Source organism: Elephas maximus, chromosome 16 (assembly GCF_024166365.1).
Source record: "Elephas maximus indicus isolate mEleMax1 chromosome 16, mEleMax1 primary haplotype, whole genome shotgun sequence".
In the NCBI taxonomy this organism is placed as follows: Eukaryota; Metazoa; Chordata; class Mammalia; order Proboscidea; family Elephantidae; genus Elephas; species Elephas maximus.
The window spans coordinates 35,850,810-35,873,427 of record NC_064834.1 but is presented as its reverse complement, the minus strand read 5'-3'; the positions used below and the strand labels follow the sequence as shown (position 1 = coordinate 35,873,427).

Below are 22,618 nucleotides of genomic sequence, written 5' to 3'. Positions count from 1 at the left end.
TTTCTAATTGAATAGAAGGAGATGCACATTTGGAAGTAAACAGGAGAGCTATAATAAAGCTCCTAGGGAGGGGACTAGCTGTATCGCCACAGATTTTCTGAACTTTATTCTAACGTCTTTAATAAGAACAACAAAAACAATAACAGTAATACTAATAACAAAAGTCAACCTAACTCCTGCTCTGGAGGCATCATCTGTTCACAGGTATCAATGTTCAACTTATCTTTTTAAAGAAATAGCTTCTCATTTCTTTATATTTTTCCTCCTTCATTTGAGTTTACGTTTTGTTTATTCATAAATGCTGCTCAAGGCTTCTGAGTCAGATGTATTTTGATCTTGTCAGGGCAGCAAAAGTGTTGCTGTTAATAAGCAGCTTACCTTGGGAGGAACGGATGGAGGGAAAGTCTCAACAGTTCATTTCTCTGCCTCCACCAGGCTACTTTTTGATGCTTTCCTTTTTCCTCCTCTCTCCTATCATTCTTGAGTGGAGCCCTGGTGGCACAGTGGTTAAGCCCTTGGCTGCCAACTGAAATGTCAGCAGTTGAAACCCACCAGCTGCGCTGTGGAAGAAAGATGTGGCAGTCTGCTTCCATAAATATTTACAACCTTGGAAACTCTATGGGGCAGTTCTACCCTGTCCTATAGCATTGCTGTGAACCGGAATCGACTCGTCGGCAGTGGGTTTGGTTTTTATCATCGTACGAATTGCTCAGTCACATGAAGAGGCATGGTCTGGAGCAACAGCAGCTACCTGATCCTAAAGATCCAAAGGGGCTACAGCATTAAGAGCAATGAAGCTATGATATATAAAATTGCCTCAGTACCATCGTCCTCTGTCAGCTTTCTTTCTTATGCATGTAGCTTTATTGCTTTTACTCTTTTTTTTTTTCTATTCAAAAAATTGCTGGGGGAAAAGTATGACTTTGGAGATTAAGGGTCCAATTAACATTACCACTGATTAGCTTTGTCTCTCTTTAAATCTGGGGTGAGAATCTTAAAGATTCATTGTTAGAAAGAGGAGAGTAAATATGCCGTTAGCCATAGCATATATGAAAATATGAAACAGTCCAAACAAACCACGTTTGTTCAATTTAGTTTTCCTCTTGTGTCTGAGGAAAGAAGCAGTAAGGAAGAAGGTATTCTGAAAGCATAAAGAAAGGCTTGTGTGACCTTATTCTTGACTGACATGGTAATACCTCTGAGCCTCAGGGATTTAGTGCAGGAAGTCTCTGGTAGCATCCTCCTTCTCTCACCTCCCGGCTGAGATGACCATTTCCTGCCTCTCACTCTTTTTTTTTTTTTACATCACTACAGAGCAGAAACACAGAGCAGCTCTTTCTTTGTTATAAAGAAATAAGAATTAAAATGACATTGTCTATATACAAACAGGATTTGAGGACTATTTAAATATCTTTATATCTTTGAGACATGAACTGTAACGCTGAAATGTTTAGTTGTTGCCATGTTTCCCTGGGTTATTTTTTATTAGCTATCATCTTATATCTTCTAGTACGTGGCTTTTGGCCTTCCACAAGTAATAATTCCATTATTTGGAATAAAAACCAAAACAAATCCCTAGCCATCAGGTCAATTTTGACTCATAGCAACCCTATAGGACAGAGTAGAACTTCCCCATGGGGTTTCCAAGGAGCAGCTGGTGGATTCGAACTGCCGACAGTTTAGTTAGCAGCTGAGCTCTTAACCACTGCACCAAAAAATTGGCAGTCCCTACAACTTTCTTTAAAATGGATTGAGTAGTATGATAAATGATTATATATGTATATAATTATACTAGTATACATTTTAGTATATAATAGGTATTAGCATATATATTTTATGTTAGTATTAGTGCTTAATGCATATTCTAATGACATTTAACATTTCAACTATTAGAATTATTTAAAGTTTATATCAATGTTTTCTACTAAAGACCTTAAATAATTACTTTAGAAACCATAGTTTTCAAATCACATGAATCTCATCTCCTTGTCTTCCTGGAGGTACTTGTAAACCAGTCAGTAACTTTCCAAATCCATTTTCCTTGATATCAGCCATGTTCTGAAGGGTGATTATTTAAATGCAATCTTTGATGACCTAATAGATGGTACATATTGAAAGTGTTTCAAAGGAAAATGAGTCTAATTTCAAAATAAGTTTGCCTCCCAAACTTAACAATTGGAAATAAACTTGTACAGGTTGCAATATACTTTAAGTTTATATACTCATTGCTACTCAGTATAAAGAAAGAACTTATTTTTTGGTAAGGTATGTTTTTCTTTTTTACAGTATGTCATTTCAAGACTCAGTTTATAACTAGTTCATTAAACATTGTGATTACATTTTAATTTGAGCCTTTCAGTAAGTATACATTACCCTCTAATTCTTTCTATCAAATTATTATTATCTACTGCCATCTAGCTAGAACAACTACTCATTCCCAAAGAGTGTAGAGGCGCTTCTCCCTTGCTTTAATTGAAATGACACAGCTGTGAGGGCATAATTTATTATTTCAAAAAGCTATATAGGGCAAGTGATTTATTTCTTTAAATAACTCTTTAAACTCTTGCAAAAACAAGCTTTCAGTTCTGTTTTAGATCAATTTAGATTGTCATTTCCAATTCTAATGATAATTTTTCATTGTTCAGTCACTCGAAGGCTATGCTTTGTGACTGCTTTTCAAGATGGTGGATTTTAAAATCCACAAATTACCTATGTCAAATGTTTAATGATAAAACAGTGCATTGCTGGTAAACATTTTGTGTGCATATATTGTATTGATTTCTCACATAATATAAAAATAGATTTGAGGCAAGGTTTTTATTCAGTCTTTAAATTCAGTTGCAAATTTATTTATACATGGGAGACACTCAATAAAAAGCTGCTGAACAAATGGTACACCAGCTTTTTAGAAACCTCCAAATTCCAAGATGGCTCAGAAAAAACCTTGAAACCTTGAAACAAACAGAGCTATCAATAAATGAAGACCCAAACATGTACAATTCTTAGTCCATTTACTACATAATGAAGGAAAGCAGGATTTTGATTGGCAGGTGATAAAAGGATAATTTCAGCTGGTACATTTGTGAGAAGCATAGGGAAGGTGAAAAGAACAGAGATTAGCAGAAGGACTCTTTAGAGCTGACTCACAGAGTTAGCCTTGGCAGTAAGAAACAGGAAATACTTCAGTAACAGTGATAGTGTTGGAAACTCCCCATCCCCGTCCCCAAAAGCCTGTCTAAATCATATCAATTAATTTCCCCAGATTAAGGCAAAGGAGCCCTGGTGGTACAGTGGTTAAGCACTCAGCTGCTAACCACCAGTGGCTCCATAGGAGAAAAGATCTAGTGATCTGCTTCCATAAAGATTACAGCCTATGAAATCCTAGGGGGCAGTTCTACTCTGTGCTATAGGGTCGCTATGAGTCGGAATCGACTTGAGAGCACACAACAACAACAGCAGATTAAGACAAACTCATTACAGAAGGGCCTTTTTGTGTTGGTGTACAATGGCTACTATTTACTGAGTACCAGCTATGTGTCAGGGACTTTTTTTTAATTACATGTATCAATTATTTGAATCCTCACAGCAACCCTATTTGATAGTTACTATTAACAGTTCCATTTTGCACATGGGAACACTGAGGCCCAGAGAGGTATAGTAAATTGCTCAAGCTCAAACAGTAAGTGAAGCTGGATTTGAGCCTAGGATTCTTGCTCTAGAATCCATATTCCTAACCTATAGCTCCCACTGATTAATTTGAGTTTGTGTTAGGATTTTTCCCATCTTCCTGCTAATGATCAAGTTATTCAAATATATATATATATATATACCATTCAGCAGAGATTTCATGAGAACTATCCCTTAAATAAATGTTTACTCTCATTACAACATTGTTGTCATTGTTGTTAGGTGCTGCCGAGTTGGTTCTGATTTATAGTGACCCCATGTACAATAGAACTAAACGTTACCTGGTCCTGTGCCATCCTCACAATCCTTGCTATGTTTGAGCCCATTGTTGCAGCCACTGTGTCAGTCCATCCTATGGAGGGTCTTCCTCTTTTTTGCTGACCCTCTACTTTACCAAGCATGATGTCCTTCTCCAGGGACTGGCCCCTCCTGATAACATGTCCAAAGTACATGAGACAAAGTCTCTCCATCTTCACTTCTAAGAAGCATTCTGACTGTACTTTCTCCAAGACAGATGTGTTTGTTCTTCTGGAAGTCCATGATATATTCAGTATCCTTTGCCAACACCAATATTGTATTGGCAAAGAATTACATCATTAACAATGTGTTTATCCATTTGGTTCCATTAACAGTCAAATATTAGGGAAAACAGAGAAATATTTCCAGAGTCATAAATGCAGCAATAATTTCTTCATCTAATAGTAATAAATAATTGGTAGGCTCTCAAAAAGGCCCATCCAAATAATAGTCTTGCTACAAAGAAGTAATTATTTTGCTAATTAAAGTAAAACATGTAGTGAAAACAAGACAAGATTCTACTCCAGGTAGCATTTTTTTTTCTTTTGTTTTGTCTTGTGTTGTATTGCTTTGCTTTACCAGCTTGTCATTGAGGAGGGTTTAAAATCATATACAACACTCAATGTAATTAAAGCTGTATGTTAATCATATATGCAAGAGTGCTTACTACTTAAATTATCTCTCCAATTAAAAGCAATATATTACTTTTGATAGGCAAGCATGCTTATTTAAGGGCAAAAAAGAAGGAACCTTCAAGGCACTCCTCTAATCTCTTTTCTCAATACACAAGATTATACAGTCTGAGCTCTGCCAAGGGTGGCTCCAAGCCAAAGGGCACACAACCTCCTAAAGTATATACTTCATTCCCTAATATGGATGCAATTCTTCCCAAAGAAACTTTTTCTTATTCTCACAAATTCACAATTGTTTCATTCAGATATTGTTGAACATAAATACTAGAATCTTAGCTATGATTAGAGGTATGGCTTTAGTATCAAGAGGAGTAGATATCATCATGTCTTACTAAATTGTGTTTCAGAAGAAAGATATTTTTGGGGGGAGACCTAATTATTTCAGTGACAAGTCAGGGAACATCAGTAGTTGAAATGAAGACTATACTTTTCTGGAAGACACTATGTATTTTTTGAAAAGTGACCTGAAAGGTGGCTGCTTTAAGCCTTGGATTCATGATAAATTTTGTTTAAAAAGAAAAAAAAAAAATCCAACCATATGCCACTGCCCAGTTAGGCTATGCTCCTCGATTTTGAAAAAGAAGCAAATGTTATCAAAAAAACAAAGTGGCATCAGGGATAGTCATGAAAGCAAGTTCCAGGGCTACCCTCTTTTGCACACTAGCTAAAACTACCTGTAAGCTTGTCTCTCATGTTATAGCACAGCTACCTCAAGAGCTAATATTCACTCACGCTAATGTTGCTGAATTATCATGAAGTGATTAAGTTACGTTCGCTGCTTGAGAAAGAAAAAAAGAATATAGTATATCTTTTTAAGGAATTCTGTGAAAAAAAAAAAAAAACTAAAGTATAAAGGTTCTACCCTAGAGCTCAAAGATTGAGTCTTAGAGGCTAAGTTTTTTTTTCTTTATGTTATTTCATAAAATGAATATAAGTGTATTCATATGTATACATATTAATAAAGAGAGAGAGAGCTTTCTTGCTAAATATCATAATCAAGTTGGCTAATGGACTTTCCCTTCAATTACCTTCTTCCCTTCCAATTACCTTTAGTTGTTGCTTTCCTTTTCCTACTAATAAGACATATCTTTCCCTACTAATAAGAAGCCAGTAGTATAGGAAATAGACATTGTTTGTCTTGCTAACATAGAAGTTTCCCGAACAGAAGAATAATTAGCTTGCAAGAAGATTGCATCAGGAGCATCACAACTCATTTTCAAAGTGGTTCTTTGAAAACATGAATTTTAGTTACATTCTCATGAAACATAGCTACATTATTTAGAAAGATTCAAAAACACTGCCTCTAAAAATAAGTATAACTAAACCCGTAAACCTGTCCTTTAAAATACAAACCCTTGGTAGACAAGGGCTTAAAACATATTTTTTCTCTCTCTAGCCCACTGCTGTAACTCTCTGCCTTTTCAGATTGCTAGTGGGCTGGTGAGAGGAAGCCTTTAAGTACATGAAATGCAGTGTGTGGTTGGACTCTTCACTCCTTTCAGGAAATTAGATTTCACTATCCCACTCAAAAGAGCAGATAATTCCTTGTCTTGGTTCTTGAATGCTTTTGAAATCCTACTGCAATGTCAATTACATGACGTATGGCCAGTGGACATTGGTCTCTGTGGATAAATTGTGTCATAGGAATATCGTAGGATAAGAAAAAAATCCTTTTAAAGAAATTAATCTTACACACTTTCCATTCCGTTTTCTGTGTCTCAGAGGTTCATTTGAAGATTCTACAACCAGATTTTATACAGCATGTGTCGTAGAAGCTTTTGCCTATCTGCATTCCAAAGGAATCATTTACAGGGACCTCAAGCCAGAAAACCTCATCCTAGATCATCGAGGTTATGCCAAACTGGTTAGTGCTTTTTTACAAATGGTTTCTGCCCTGAAGTTTTAAAAAATGTTGGTTTATAAAGCTGTGTTCATTTTGGTTTCAATATTAAATGTTCACTATTAAATGTTCTCTTAAAAATAGATTTAGTGTTACTGTTTTCGGTTATATAAAAATTATGACAAATAAAGTTGGCTGTGTTTGAATTGGTGGCATAGTGGTTAAGTGCTACGGCTGCTAACAAAGAGGTCAGCAGTTCAAATCCACCAGACGCTCCTTGGAAACTCTATGGGGCAGTTCTACTCTGTTCGATAGGGTCACTATGAGTCGGAATTGACATGACGGCAGTGGTTTTTTTGTTTTTTTTTATGTTTGAATTAATAATACCCAGCCAAAGTATGTTTGAATGGACTCATACTTGCTGGCATATGTTCATAGACCCAGAAGAGCTTCATAGAAGTTCTCTTTCTAGTCAGCCTTCTGCCATCCAAAGAGAATAAGTGTATTATAAAAAAAAATTATAGAGAACCATAAATCATTTTAATAGTTTTAGTTTAACGATCATTCTAACTGGAAAAATGGACTTTACAGGCAATATTATCTAGACTATGGTAATAATAATCATAATACTAATTTGATCAAGTGCTCCGAAGAGTTACTAGGAAGGGAAGTTCTCCTATTAAAAAGCACAGCTTTTATGGGGTTTGGATCTGTCAGTATCTGATTTTATTTTTTAAATGTGTAGAATTTTTGTCATATGGTTTCCAGAGATTGCAACTCAATTGCAATTAAGTTTGTATTCTAAGTCAAATTGTTTTAGAGGAAAAAATAGATTTTCTTCATCTGAGTCTTTTCCTTAAAAGGCCTCTAGAAAATAAAGAATACATGTTCATTTTATCTCTGTCTACGCAGGGAAGAGCCTTTGGTCCCATGGGCTTGTTACTCAGATCCTTCAACAGTAAAGTGCTTCTCAAACAATTAATACTAAAGTAATTGTGAACTTTATTAAATCAGCAGACTCTTGTATGTTCTAGGGGAGATATTAAGTAGACCCACTTCATCTTTTAAAAATTTTGAGTAAAGGAGAAATTCTTTGTTTATGCTCCACCTCTGTTGGCATAAAAGAAGGAAAAATGCAAAGTCTTTCCAGAAGGAAAGGTTTATTTTTAATGACATGAATTTCATCTTATACTCAGGCTGCAACTTTACAAAGTTTGAGCAGAGGAGCTTTGTTTGATTGCAACATAGACGTTTCCTTTTATAAGACTATAACAACTTTCATCTGATTTTATTTTTTAAATTATCATCAGTGTACTTCAGCAAAGTAGCTTATTGTGTTTAAGCTTAATCCTAAGTGGCTTCAACTATTTTGTTTTTCTTTCTTTGTAAGGTTGATTTTGGCTTTGCAAAGAAAATAGGATTTGGAAAGAAAACATGGACTTTTTGTGGAACTCCAGAGTATGTAGCCCCAGAGATCATCCTGAACAAAGGTCATGACATTTCAGCCGACTATTGGTCCCTGGGAATCCTAATGTATGAACTTCTGACTGGCAGGTATGGACATTTTTAGGGAACTGCTGATAACAATAGACCAGCAAACAACTACACACTTCTGCCTTTGTTACTCAGATTAGACAGTCTTGAAGTGCATTTCACTGCATTTCAGTACCTACTTCAATTTGTTATACAAATGACCAGGAATTCATAAGGCAAGGTATAAAATGGGCCAGATGAAAGAGCCCACTCAGTATCAACTTTGGGTGTCATTACTGATAATTTTTTTATATGTGTGGAAATTGTGGAATGATTCAGTGTCTTTCTATGGGATCTTTGACCCTAGCCATTTAGCCATTCATAAGGCAAGGGAGATGATATCATACAAAAATATCTAGGGTCGACTCTCTATAGAAGTAAGAGCACCTGTTAGGCAATTGCTATGTCTACGTGAAATGTGGATGCTTTGCAGCTCTTTTGTGTAATCACATCATAATTAATAACCACAGAAGGCACTAGGGTTACCATGAGATATGAGACATTATAAATTCAAGGACCAATACTTAAATAAAAACCAATACAAACCCCATGACGCGCTGAAGTCAATGAATAATATAGTCATCAAGACCTACGGAGCTCAGAAGAGGCCTGGGAGGGTTTTAGAGAAGATGAGACTGCAGGTGGGCCTTATGGGAAGATTAGGACTTAGAAAAACAGAGCAAGTGAAAGGGCATTCCAGGCAGAGAAGCATGACTTAAACAGAGGGGCAGTAATGGGCATAGACACGGAGAAGGTTCATGTAAGAAAATAACACAGGACTAGCATTAGCTATTTTTCGAGCATTGTAATTGCTGCACTTGAAGGTTTAGATACCATCCAGAGAGGGAATCATTGAGCATTTCTTGACAAAGGAATGACATATGGGATCCAAGGAAAAATAAGCTGGCAATAATGTACAGAGTAAAATCAAAGAGGGTTGGGGAGGCTAGTTTGAAGATCATTGCAATAATTCAGCCGTTAGAAACTGAGAACCTGGAGTAGGACAGAGGCAGTGGAAAGAAAGAGACAGCTGTGAGTAGGCTATGAGTGAATGGGTGTCTTACGAGGACTTAGTAGCTACAGTGAAAACAAGAGGATGACTTAGGATGTTTGGCCTCAGGGTTCTTTGTGAAGATTCAGGGAATATGTGAAGTGTATAGTCAGCGCTCCATAAATGTTGTTGCTGTTGTTAAGTGTCATCGAGTCAATTTCAACTCATAATGACCCTATGTGACAGAGTAGAACTGCCCTATAGGGTTTTCTTGGCTATAATCTTTGCGGAAGCACAGCCAGGCCTTTTTCCCTCGGAGCAGGTGGGTGGGTTTAATCTACCAACCTCTTGGTTAGTAGCCAAGTGCTTAACTGTTTGCACCACAAGGGCTTCCTGATAAATGTTAACTAAGCCCTGTTGGCCCAATGGTAAAGCACTTGGCTGCTAACCAAAAGGTTGGTAGTTCAAAGCCACCCAGCCACTCCACAGGGGAAAGACCCGGCAGTCTGCTCCCATAAAAATTATAACCTAGAAAACCCTACGGGACAGTTCTACTCTGTCACATGAGGTTGCTATGAGTCAAAGTCCATTTGACAGTGCCTAACAACAACAATAAATATTGTTTAGAGTAAACGTATATTGTTAAAAAAAAAAGAAAGCTCCAAATTAGAAGTTTTCATAGTCTTTTTTTTTTCTTAGCTTTGGAGGGATCTTTGAGGAATTCATATTGTTAGTGAAGAAACACATATTTGAAATTCAGCAATCCTTTTAGCTTTACTCCTCTGGTAACTTCTGGTAAAATTAAGTTATTAAATATTTGGTCTTTTTTAAAAGCATGTATAGGATAACCCTATGTATCTCCATCTTCACAAAGAAATCATGAAGTTATGTTAATTACGTTAATGTTCAATCGTAACATCACATAAAGAGAAAATGTTAAAATGCTAAGAGAATACTAAATAGAATTACTAGTTTATGCATTTGAAAAAGTGATTTAAAATGGACAATTACTGGTTAATAACATATTAAATGAATAAAAAGTACTTGCCACAGGAAATAGGGACAAAAACTCAAGATAGCATCACCGCCCTTCCAAAAAAAACCAAATCAAACCCATCGCTGTTGAGTCGATTCCGACTCATAGTGACACTATTGGATGGAGTAGAACTTAGCTGAAGCAAATTTACTACTCCTTGTTTTAAGCAACTCAAACGTTTTTAGCCTGCTGGGTAAAAGGAGATGGTTTGAACTGCTATTATATGTACATATGTATGCATTATGAACTTCTAGTATGTATACACATACTAAACACGAAGGGCAAAAAAAAAGTCTATATAATTTCTTCCCTAAAAAGACATGAACCCTGTATTAGGAAAATAACTTCTAGAGAAATTATTTGTCACAGTATTTCATAATCTCCGCCTGAACTGTGAGAAATTTGTTGGAAGGGTCTGACCTTAGTCACCTCTGTATTCCCTGACCTTGGTACCAAGCTACATGCAAGAATGGACAGGGAGAAATATCAACAAATCTGACTCAGGTATCATATCTTTTCTAGTAGATAATTTAGCCTTGCTTTAAATTATCTGCTAAAGACTGATGAACAAGGAAAAAAGGATAGGAGGGGCACTATCTTATAGAATCATTAATTCAACAAATACTTATTCACCACCTGCTACCTACTGGGCACTCTACTAAGCCAAACCCATTGCCGTTAACTCATATCCACAGGATTTTCTTGACTGTAATCTTTAAGGAAGCAGATCACCGGGACTTTTTTTTGTGATGCTGCTGGGTGGGTTCAAACCTCCAACAATTAGGTTAGCAGTCGAGTGCAAATAAATTGTGCCACCCAGGGACTCTGCTGTTGTTTTTGTGTGCCGTCTAGTCGAATCCAACTCACAGTGACCCTATAGCATAGAGTAGAACTGCTGTATGGGATTTCTAGGCAATTGTCTTTATGGGAGCTCACCAGGTCTTTTCTTCCGAGGAGCCACTGGTGGGTTGGAACCACTAAACTTTCAGTTAGCAGATAAGCACTTGAACCATTGTGCAACCAGGGCTCCTCAAGACTCTACTAGATTCCGGAGATCCTGCTGGAGAATGAAACTTAGTCTGAAAGGGAAAACAAATATTTAAGCAAATAATCACACAAAGTGAAAATGTAATTACAAAGTGACATAAAGGTTGCTATTATAAGGGAGTAGGACAAACCCAAAAACCAAATCCGTTGCTGTCGAGTCAATTCCAACTCATAGTGACCCTATAGGACAGAGTAGAACTGCCCCGTAGAGTTTCCAAGGAGCGGCTGGTGGTTTGGAGCATTAGTTTAGATTATTAGACAATGCTTGCTTGATGTAGGTTATAGGATCACTTATATCAGGATGATCAGAGTGGGCCTTTCTGAGGAAGCAACATAATACTTAAGCTTGGACTTTAGAAATGAGGAGTTAGGCAGATAAAGGATGGGAAAAAGAATATTCCAGGCAACATAAACAACACTCTGGGGTGGGAAGGTGTGGGGTGGAAAGTGCTTGGTTTTTTGGAGGAACAGACAGAAGGACATTGAGACTGGATCCAGTGAGTGAGTGTGGTGATGGCATGAGACAGGGCCACATCATTCATGTCCTTGTAGCCCATCCTAAGGATTTTGGACTTTATCCCAGGTGTAATCAGTGAGCTCATAAGTGTGAGAAAGAGCTGGAGAACCAGAGTAGAAGTGGCATCTTTAGTGACCAAGGAGAGCAAGAAGGCAAGAAGGTGGCCAGCAGCACTAAAGAGAAATGACGGGCACAGCAGACAAACTTGACCCGTTTCATGGTTTTGCTAAGAAGGGCTTCCACACTGTTTTGCTATTAAGTTTTATTCCCTGTGTCACTACTAATAGAAGCCCCAAAATAGGAATTCATATCATTTGTGAAGTTTATAACAAGTTTTATTATTTAGAAAATAAAAATAACATCTCTTTTCATGTCTTTTATTCTTGCAGCCCACCTTTCTCAGGCCCAGATCCTATGAAAACCTATAACATCATATTGAGGGGAATTGATATGATAGAATTTCCAAAGAAGATTGTCAAAAATGCTGCTAATTTAATTAAAAAACTATGCAGGTAAGCATTTCAACCACATTATTTTTGAAAAGGTCATAATGTTAAAAAAAAAAAAAAAGTAGATTCCTTATCAATTATTATTTTATTTACAGGGACAATCCGTCAGAAAGATTAGGGAATTTGAAAAATGGAGTGAAAGACATTCAAAAGCACAAGTAAGTGCCCTTTCCTTTTAACTTCAGTTAGGAAAGAGTTCAGAAAAACTGACAAGCATTTCCCCCAGGGTGTGGCTTTTTAAAGCATAAGTTAGTGGCTCTATAACTGAAGCAATTAGCATATTGTTGTTGTTAGGTGCCATGGAGTCCATCCTGACTCATAGCAACCCTATGTTGTAGAACTGCCCGGTAGGGTTTTCTAAGTTGTAATCTTTATGAGGGAAACCCTGGTGGCATAGTGGTTAAGTGCTACGGCTGCTAACCAAAGGGTTGGCAGTTCAAATCCGCCAGGCGTTCCTTGGAAACTCTACGGGGAAGTTCTACTCTGTCCTACAGGGTCGCTATGAGTCAGAATTGACTTGATGGCACTGGGTTTGTTTTTTGTTTGAATCTTTATGGGAGCAGATCGCCAGGTCTTTCCTCCTGTGGGGCAGCTGGGTAGGTTCAAACTGCCAATCTTTGGGTTAGCAGCCGAGCACTTAACATTGTGCCACTGGGAACATCCAGAGAGTGTAGACTAGTTAGCCTTTGGAAAAAGGCCTTTCTAGTTTTGCCTCTGAAACTTGATTTAGATACATCTGAACCTGTAGTAGTCACTGAATTCACTACATTCGCCTGCTCCCCGTTCACACTGAGTAGCACTTTATCTTCCCTAGTTTCGGCGGCAGCTAACAACAACAGCGCAAAGAGGAATTGTGTCTTTTTTCTGGAATTCTGTTCTCTACCAGAATATTAAAAACAAAAACCTTCTGCCTTATTATGCCTCATTGCCTAGACGAAATCCAAAATCTTTTTCAACCATTTCCATAATTTAAATAAATAACCAAAACAAAAACCCATTGCCATCGAGTCAATTCCGACTCATACAGACCCTATAGGACAGAGTAGAACTGCCCCACTGCCCCAGAGTTTCCAAGGAGTGTCTAGTGGATTCAAACTGCCAACCTTTTGGTTAGCAGTGTAGCACTTAACCACCATGCCACCAGGCTTTCCTGATAAATAACCAGAGACTAAAAATCACACTCTTTTTAAACCATGGTAGCATCTTAAATACCAGGCCTTACCTACGTTGACTGAGTGTTCTGAAACTAAACTAAGCCCAAGTTGGTTTTTCTCTATTAAACTGTGTGTGTAACATTCCCAGGGAATACACATTCCCATCAAAGAAACCTATTTACCAAAATTCCTAAGAATACATAAAAGGTGGAAAAGCTTACCAAGAATGTGATGGAAGCATTTGCATGATGAAACCCTTTCAAATTAAAATAAAACAAAACCATAATATTATTTGATCCTCATTTTCACAGAAAATCTATACATGAAATATCTTCATTTTGTTAAAAAAAGAAAAAAAAGATGGGTATATAATGGGATGTGTAGAGACCAATACTGAGATGTGAAAAAATTAACTAGCTGAGGTTGTGCACTGACTTAGTGGCAAAGATGGAAAGATAATTTTCTTTCCTGACTTGCATACCTTGATTCTACCTCCTTAAAATAAAATATTCTGGAAAGTACAGGGCCAAGCGTATTATGAAAAAAAAAAAAAAAAGTATTATGACATTCATGAAATTATAATGATAGTGTAGAACAAAGTCATACAGATGTTGACCGAAATTACTAGAATATAAAACAGTTGACTTCTAATAGGTATTTTCAATCTTGACAATTAGACTTTTTTTAAATACACACTTCATAAAATAAGGTAATTGGAAAAATCTGCAATTGAATAGAAAATAATATTTTTGTCACATCGGAAATGTTTGCTAACAGCTTTCTATCAATTAAATACATGTATTGTTGCAATAAGAAGGTTTTAGCTGAGGTGACATGCCTTTAACTGTCTGCATGTTTTTCTTTATATTTGGTTTTTTTTTTTTTCCCCCTTTCCTAGATGGTTTGAGGGTTTTAATTGGGAAGGATTACGAAAAGGCACGTTGACACCTCCTATAATACCAAGTGTAAGTAGACATTCTGGTTTATAATTGTATGATATACTTGATGGGCCTTATGTCAGTCATCAACGATATGTTATTTTTAAAGCTTTATCCTATGACCAGATTAAATAAACTATAGATGTGCCACATTAAGATAAGGATACATGCTAAAATCTAAAGATATATGCAAAATCCAAGCTTAAAAATAAATAAACTAGGGACAGTTGCCCTATATACATTTTTCATTTGACTTTGCTAACTATTCATTTTAATACAAGCTTCTTTGATTGATGAATAAGTATTAATTTTTATAACGTAAAAGGTTAAACATATGCAGATGTAGACAGAAGATCAATCTCTAGCAACCACCTTCAACAGTTATCAATTCCTGGCAAACACTGTCTCGTTTAGGCTCCCCACATAGTTCCTCCTCTCCTTTCTTATATTTCTTTGAAGCCTTCCTAGACACAATTTCATTCTGTCATCAGTCTCTAAATGAAAATGACTCTCTTTTCTAAACTCAACTCTCTTTTCCTAATACATCAGGTTTTGTGTTAAATAGCCAGTCCACTAAGTGAGCTAAGTGTTTACACTGTATTAACTTGAAACAGATTTCGATTGATTGCATTTATGTTTTCATTCAGTGCTGCATCTCTTTAACAACCTGTGCTGCTTCTTAATTTGGGAGGAGAGGAGTGCTCTGTGGTCTCTGGGTTTTCATTTTTATGCTTCTTCTTTCTAGGACTAACTCAAGACTGCTGTTTATACAATGCCATTTTCCCATTTTCTAGGATTTATTTCTGTGCTAATATTTATGTTCACTCACAAACAAACCAAAATACCATCACTATAGCTCACAGTATAGATGTTTATTGCATTCAAGGAATTTTTATTTTAGAACAAGAGTAAGAAACGAATGGATGAGTATTAAACTAAGCAGAACTATTATCCTAGCCTAAATTTCAGGAGTCCTTCTTTATATGGTAGCAGTAGTCAATGGCAATTTTTTTTTTTCCAAAGCAAATGTTTCTAAATATTATGCGAAATGAGGAGAACTAAAGCATGCTTCTTTGTTACTTTTACTGATGCTGTACAGAAGATAGGACTTTGCCCAGTAAATTTGCAGGAGTTTTACTTGACCTTAGAATTGGCTTTTCATTATACTTAGAATGAAAACACAAAGTCCTTAGCATGGCCTACAAGGCCCTACATAACCTGGCTCCTACCTATTTCACACCTTACCTAATTCCACTCCCCTCTCCCCTTAGACAGCAGCCCCATTGACCTCTCTTGGTTATTTCAAAGCATTGAACTCTCTCCCACCTCAGGACCTTTGTGCTATAACCTCTTTCTTGAACTCATCAATTATGGAGCTTAAAAATAATGCTTTCTCAAAGAGACTTTCCTCGATCACTCTAGAATACTCTCATGATACCTTGTATTTTTCCTTCATAGCATGAACCAAAGTTTATAATTATGTATGGATTTTTGTGACTATTTGTTTTAATTACACAGTTTACTCCTTACTAGTATAAACTCCATGAGGGCACAGATCATGTCTATATTTAGTCACCACTGTTACGACCAATACAAAGTTCAATTCCTGCTATATAGTAGATACGCAGAAAATAGTCATTGAATAGGGATTGAATAAAGAATGAGTTGTTGCTGTTGTTTTTAATCTAACCTGGTATTCTACTAAATAATCAGATGCAAGAAAACCTTTTGTCGTTTGTTTTATTTTGCTTGCAGGTTGCATCACCCACAGACACAAGCAATTTTGACAGTTTCCCTGAGGACAGTGACGAACCACCACCTGATGACAATTCAGGATGGGACATAGACTTCTAATGTATTTCTCTTACCTGCTTCTGCCTTGCTGAAGACAGCTTTTTCTGAGACACAGCTGCCAGCAAACCTGAGGGAAAGGGAGAAGATTAGTGCTCGGGGTCACCATGATGCCTTTGATCGATGCTGCTCCAGTAAACTACAGTGGCATTAGGACTTATTGCTTAGATGACAGTAGTGCTCTTTACATGTTTTCTGTTTGAATCTAAAATAGCAGTTGACATGGTGGTCCTGAAGCAAAGCCTTTCACCAGTAAAGAGATGTTTTCTATTGTTACAATGATCTTGCTTTGCTCCGATTATAATTTGAAAGACTGTAAGAAACACTTCAATCCAGTAATAGTCTGTACCTTGCTAGAATCATCAATAAGATCAAAGAATAATATATTAGGTACGATAGATTTCTGTGGTACAGACACTGGGCTATTCCCTTTCTTCAAATGAGTGTTGTGAGATATATTACTGCAAGCCAGTGTATATACCGTACAAAAGAGGACCACACATCTGTTGGTCACAGAGTTCGTGTCAAACCAGTGCTAGACGTTTCACAATTTTATTTCCCAGCAGTGCTGATGACGAGACTGAATGTTACCTTTTCTTTCTGATAGATTTTAAAAATTGATATGATAAAAGCACAACTGCTTTGGATTCTGCTGAGAACACTGTGTTTTCAGAAAGGATTGAAAAAAATGCATGATATTTGTTTCTTTTTGATAAATTGGCATGATAGAGTGGGAAAAGAAGCAAGTCATTAAAACCATTTCATATTTTTTTAAAATATTGTGCTTAAGGATGGTCCTGGAAATAAATGACTAGCAGCCAATTGGTTTTATTTATTACCTAACATACCCTCAAACTGAGGCTTAAAATATTCCCTTTTATAAAAATAAGCCCTTGGGGGTAGGATGGGGTGGGGTGGGGCGGAATTATGACCCATCCAAAAATAAAAATAAACAATATAGGTGCTATGTATATCTTTCATCTGTAAATGTCAGTGTCTGAAGAGACAACACAAATTCTAATCATTACATGTGTAGCCAGAGACTCAATCATTTTCACTAAATTTATTAAACCAAACTCCTGTCAGATTTCACTTACACCATGTAGTCTAGGATTGAGGGAGGAAGGTGATTAAAAGCCTAATTGAACTAACTTCTTATCTTAGGCCTGAACCAAAAATAAAATCAAATAAAGAAAGCACAAAGTCAAAATTATTAAGATTTTTTCAGATGAGGAGCACTATTTACGTGAGGTCAGGGAACAAGACAAGAACCCGGCCAGGTGCTGATTACCTTTTTGTGAGTGAGCCAATATGAGTCTATGCACATGTGCAAGTAGGAAAGGAGTATAGAGAAAATCAGGGACCTGATTTCTTAAAAATAAACTTCAGCTAAATAAGAGCAGAAATGTTGTTATCCTGAAATGCCATACTAGCCTGAAAAGACTGTATTTGAAAACATCAAACTGATTTGCTTTTTCACATGGGGAAAAGAATCAGCAATTTAAACTGAGTCCTTTGTTGGCAGACAGGTTGACTATCAGCTGTAAAAGGAGCAGGGCCTGTGAAGGTTTTCCTGGACAAATGGCATCGTACCTGTATAGACAAGTGCGAGGTCTTACAAGCTGTTATACGCCCTTGGGACTGTGTATGAATTCGGTATATTGAATAGATATTTAGCCTTTTTCCAGTACAGAGATGAAACAAAATCAACCAAATATAGACATTTTTACAAAAAAAAAAGTCAAATTAGATCATTATACCATAGCCAAGAAAGCATACGATTTTCTTTTTAATCTGTTATACTCAAGACCACTTTAGAATGTGGTGTCTTCTCAAAATATAATACTAAGACACATTTATAGGATAAAATTATTAAGGGGAAAAAAATATACTAAGGACATATTATATATAATTAGAATAAAATTAGATGGAAACTTTGATCCTAAGAGGTTCTTGCTACTCTTGTGTTATTGGAGTTTTCCAGCTTAGGCAATTTCTCAGAATCGGTTTATTCCCCCAAGGTAATCACTTTCTTCCACAGATGTTAGACTATAAAATTACACATCTCAGCTGAAAACCTAAATTTGAATACCATTTCAGAAGCTGTATATTCTTTCTAAAGTGGGCTTTTAAAAATGCATTTCCAGCGTTATAGTCAAAGTTCAGAAATTTTTGTGAAGACATAGTGTGGTTTAGGCATGTTAGAGGTTTGCTAGAACATTAAAGTAACCCAGTCGTTATATGGAGCCCTGGTGGCTCAGTGGTTAAGAGCTCTGCTGCTAACCAAAAAATCGGCAGTTCAAATCCACCAGCTGCTCCTTGGAAAGCCTATCGAACAGTTCTACTCTATCCTATGGGGAGGGTCACTATGAGTCAGAATCGACTTGACGGCAACAGGTTTCTTTTTGTTTTTCTTTTTTTGAGTCATTGTATAAGAGAATCTGCCCCTGCAACATTTCAAATACCCCCAAAGGCCCCAGAGATTAGCCCTTACTGTGGGTTTTGTAACTATGGTTCAGTCTAAGACAACCAATATGTACAAGTCCTCTTGGGAAGGAAGAAGTAGCATTCAGCACAATGTAACTGTAGGTTGTTTCTCCCACTTGTTATTGCATCTTTGTTCATTTCACATGTGGCATTGCATTCAAAAGCAATCACCAAAAAATAAAGGTGAGCTACATCTTCCAAGAATTACTAACAGAAAACACTCATCTAATTTTCAACATTAAATTTTAAGGATTTAAATCTTGTCTTAATGAAGACACTAGGGCTAAAAGTCATGGTCAGCTTCATAAAGTGCATCTCACTTTATTTCTGAATTTTTCATGCTCCCTTCATCTTTTTTACACTAAACAACATCTGGATAAGTTAGAAGAGTGCCAACTTGTTTGATTTGTTGACTGACTTTCTTGTTAATACTTCAATTATAAGAAATAAAGGCTTTCTGTGTGTCTCGACACAGAAAAACTGCCAACTGCCAAGAAAAGGAGCATCATAATATTTGAGAGGGATTGAATACATTAGAAAAAAAAAATCTGGAAAATTGGGATAACTTAGTTTTGTGTTTGTAACTTCTTTCTTCTTAAGATATAAATCAGATCCATGTGGCATTTAATCAAATTTATTTTGATTATATTCTTTATAAGTGATATTTTTTTATATAAAATTATGGAAAATGCATGTGAATTACACATGTGTAATAATACATACACTCAACTATTGAATTATTCTTATTTCATTTCTAAATGACTGAACTGATGGTGAACTTAAATTCAAAGAAGTCAGCTACAATATTGAAAACAAGGACATTAGAATTGATTTCATATAGTAGAGGTGATCTGTGCATTATCCATAACAATGTTTTATTTCACAATAGGACCACAGACAAATATTTATGTAAATAGATATTTTTGTGTGATATTTTGTGGTACATATAACTTTTTTTAGCGTTTCACAGCATTATATTATTTCATTTTATTTGTATTGAATAATGTTTTTAGGTCTAAGTAGACTTGAATTAATGTCATTATTGTCAGTATTATTGGAAATTATGTCAACTGTACTGTTATTCATCTGTCCCATAGTTTAGAACATGACCTGGCTATCTGGCATTGTTGCAAGTGCCTTAAATTCATGGCATCCTATTAAAAAAACAAATTTGGTGTTATGCTGCATGACAAAGACAAACACACCTCAAAATGTTGTCCTTTCTTAGCTTGCTGCGTTTTACAGTTCTTTCTGCTAACAATTTATAAGCCTTTATTATATATTGATGAATTAATTACAGAAATGATGAAGTTGTTCTCTTATTTCTGTTAAATGTACCAGAGCTGTGTATCTGTTGATGAGATACAGCGTCATTTCTGTGAAATGTATAAATGTATGTGCAGGTCAAATTAATATATGACATACTATCAGTCTGTATACAGGTATTCCTGTTTTGCTAAGCTGTGCAAATTCAGTTAAAAAAAATAGTGCAGTCAAGTTCTAACATATCTCATTTTGTAGACCCCATTAACAACGGTCCAACCCCCCCCCCCAAAAATTGGAAAATGACTGCTAACGACACCTCGTTATGAAACCAATGATGAAAAAGTACCTTGGTGCACCACTCAACAAAACAGGATGCTTTCTCTGAGTTCTTGTATATGCAAATAATTTATGAGGCAAGTTTTCAACAGAACTAGAAAGTTAAACATTGGAAGTGTGTTGTTAGCCCTCCTCTTTACCTGCCCATGCATCAAAAGACAGAGCTCTGAGACATTGGCAATGACTCAGAGGTTTGGGCTTTCCAAGTAAAGGGACATTTCTTTAAGTATCATCTATCGAATTTATTTCAATGTATGATGTTTTTACAACTGGTCAGTTCTTTTGTATTCTTACAGCTATGGTTATTTGATTGTCCTCTTGAAATTTGTTCTACATGAAAGAGTCCTTTGTTAGTCAAATGCAACAACTGTCATCAAATGGTCATTGACCACTTGCACTCTTTTGATGTAGATTAAAAACTTTTTCATAAACTTAACCTGCTTTGATTTGCTCTGTATTTTTCCTGCAGCTGTAATTGCCGAGTGCCTGTTGTATACTTTATAGAGTTGAAATAAAAAAATAATTACTTTTGAATTTATTTGATGTTTAATTTCAGACAAGATTGCAAGAATAGATGAACGGGTATATCATACTAGCATTGAAATACCATGCAGAAAATACTTATCACCCAAGAATCCTTCATGAAATAATGTACTGTGATCTAATATAAAATGAATCCAACAAGTCAACTTAAAGAATTCAGTGGGAATAACATTGGGTTATCCAGTGTGAATAGTGAAATAAGTGTAGATACCCACAGAAAGCCAAAAATAAGCAAATTCCTGTGCACGACCACTGCCATCACACACACTCTTATTGAGTTACCTCTGCTCAACCCCTGAGCTAGGCAAACCATTAAAGGGACAATTCTTATATATTACTGTGAGCTAGGAAGGAATTATTATATGAAAAGCAACTTCATGGATGTTTGTCTAAAATTTATCTGCCAGATTCCCCTGTTAAGCTTTTAAGCATAAAGAATATAGATTTGGAGAACAATATGATTGCAACAAACCCAACTCTCCAAAACCCTGGTAAACACATTCTTCCTATATCCCTTTGATCCTTGTGGAAGCAGCGAATGATGCACAAAACTGGCAGCAGCAAAAAGATGTTCTCAATATAATTGCCTTTGTCTTGTTGACATCACACTGTCAATACTCTGTTAACTGTAGCGCAATCCGTCAACATAATTTCTTCTGCAAATAGAACCTTAACATAAGCCTTAAGGAGCCATCATTTAAGCTCTCTGCTTTTCGTATTTCCAACCTAAGAATCATGAAGAGGGTGCAGAAGTGGGCAGTGTTTCATTCTATGTGTGGGAGCCAGCTCAACAGCAGCTAACAATTACCACCCTCACCACAGGCTGTTATTAATCTTTTTTTTTTTTTTTAATTAACCCCACAGTTTCAGGAGGGACACACAGATCAACATTCATGATCATTGCGGGTAGGGCGGTGGAGAGAAGTGAGGGTCGTGATGATATTGCGTCCAGGCCACACCCACATCTTGCGCATGTTCGTTTCAGTGGAAACACAATTATTTGACCAAGACAATAATTGACTAATGACAGTATTTTATTAATTGCAATATTATTACAATATTATTGACTAAGACATTAGGAATCAATTATAAATTTCTCTGAGGTGAACGGATTAACTGTATGATCATCCAAGTTGATTGCATGTATCCCATTTGTGTGGTGGGTGCCTTGTTTTATGTGCACAACACATTAAAGGCTGTAACGGAGAATCTGAGGGTAGATCAGCTTGATGATCACACAATCCATTCACCTCAGAAAAATTTTAAATTACAAATGTGGGGAGTTTCTTGGATTATGAGCATAGCATATTTCAGGTTATAACGCAGAATCTGGGGGTAGGTTTATAAGCATAACAGGGGATCAATCTGGATGATCACACAATCTCTTCTGAGAGCCCTATTTAGAGTTGCCCTCTGTTCCATCACATCTACTTCCCAACTCAGAAATCCTGTGTATTGACAAAACAGTAATGTGGCTACCTTGTTTCTCATTCAAGGTGAGTCTACAGAGCAAAAGTTAAATCCATCCACATGCCCATTAACCCTCAATCTCACACAAAAAGAGAAAAGAAGACATCCCAAAGGCTGGCCAAAGATTCCATACACATGAATGCACAGGCTCAAGGCATATGTTGTAGGCCAGTGTTTTTCAAACATTGATGTCATAAAATGTATCTGGGAAATATGGTCAAAAACAAAACAACAACAAAAATGTCCAGGGTCCCCACAGTTCTTTTGAAGTGTAGCCAGGAATTTGAACTTTTAACAATCACTAAGTTTTTGAGAGAAACGTGGAATAGAAGGAAAAGGGTCCATAGGAAAGCACGTCAGAAATGGTAACGTGAAAGAGGTAAACAGAAAAAAATTTGTAAAAAGTCATGGACATCCAAAGCCT

General features: G+C 36.4%; 1 protein-coding gene across 3 annotated transcripts in view; it reads left to right on the top strand.

Moving 5' to 3' along the window:
* Nucleotides 1-19,260, top strand: part of PRKG1 (protein kinase cGMP-dependent 1) — a 1,427,928-nt gene extending 1,408,668 nt beyond the window's left edge. The window contains exons 10-15 of one of the 3 annotated variants that reach the window (XM_049855706.1): nt 6,399-6,540; nt 7,907-8,070; nt 12,030-12,152; nt 12,245-12,307; nt 14,202-14,268; nt 15,997-19,260. In XM_049855706.1, the coding sequence (XP_049711663.1) occupies nt 6,399-6,540; nt 7,907-8,070; nt 12,030-12,152; nt 12,245-12,307; nt 14,202-14,268; nt 15,997-16,095 (658 nt within the window). In that variant the 3' untranslated portion in view covers nt 16,096-19,260. The remainder of the gene's footprint in view (nt 1-6,398; nt 6,541-7,906; nt 8,071-12,029; nt 12,153-12,244; nt 12,308-14,201; nt 14,269-15,996) is intronic. The other 2 variants (XM_049855705.1, XM_049855704.1) reach the window with 2 other exon arrangements.
* The last annotated feature ends 3,358 nt before the right edge of the window (nt 19,261-22,618 follow it).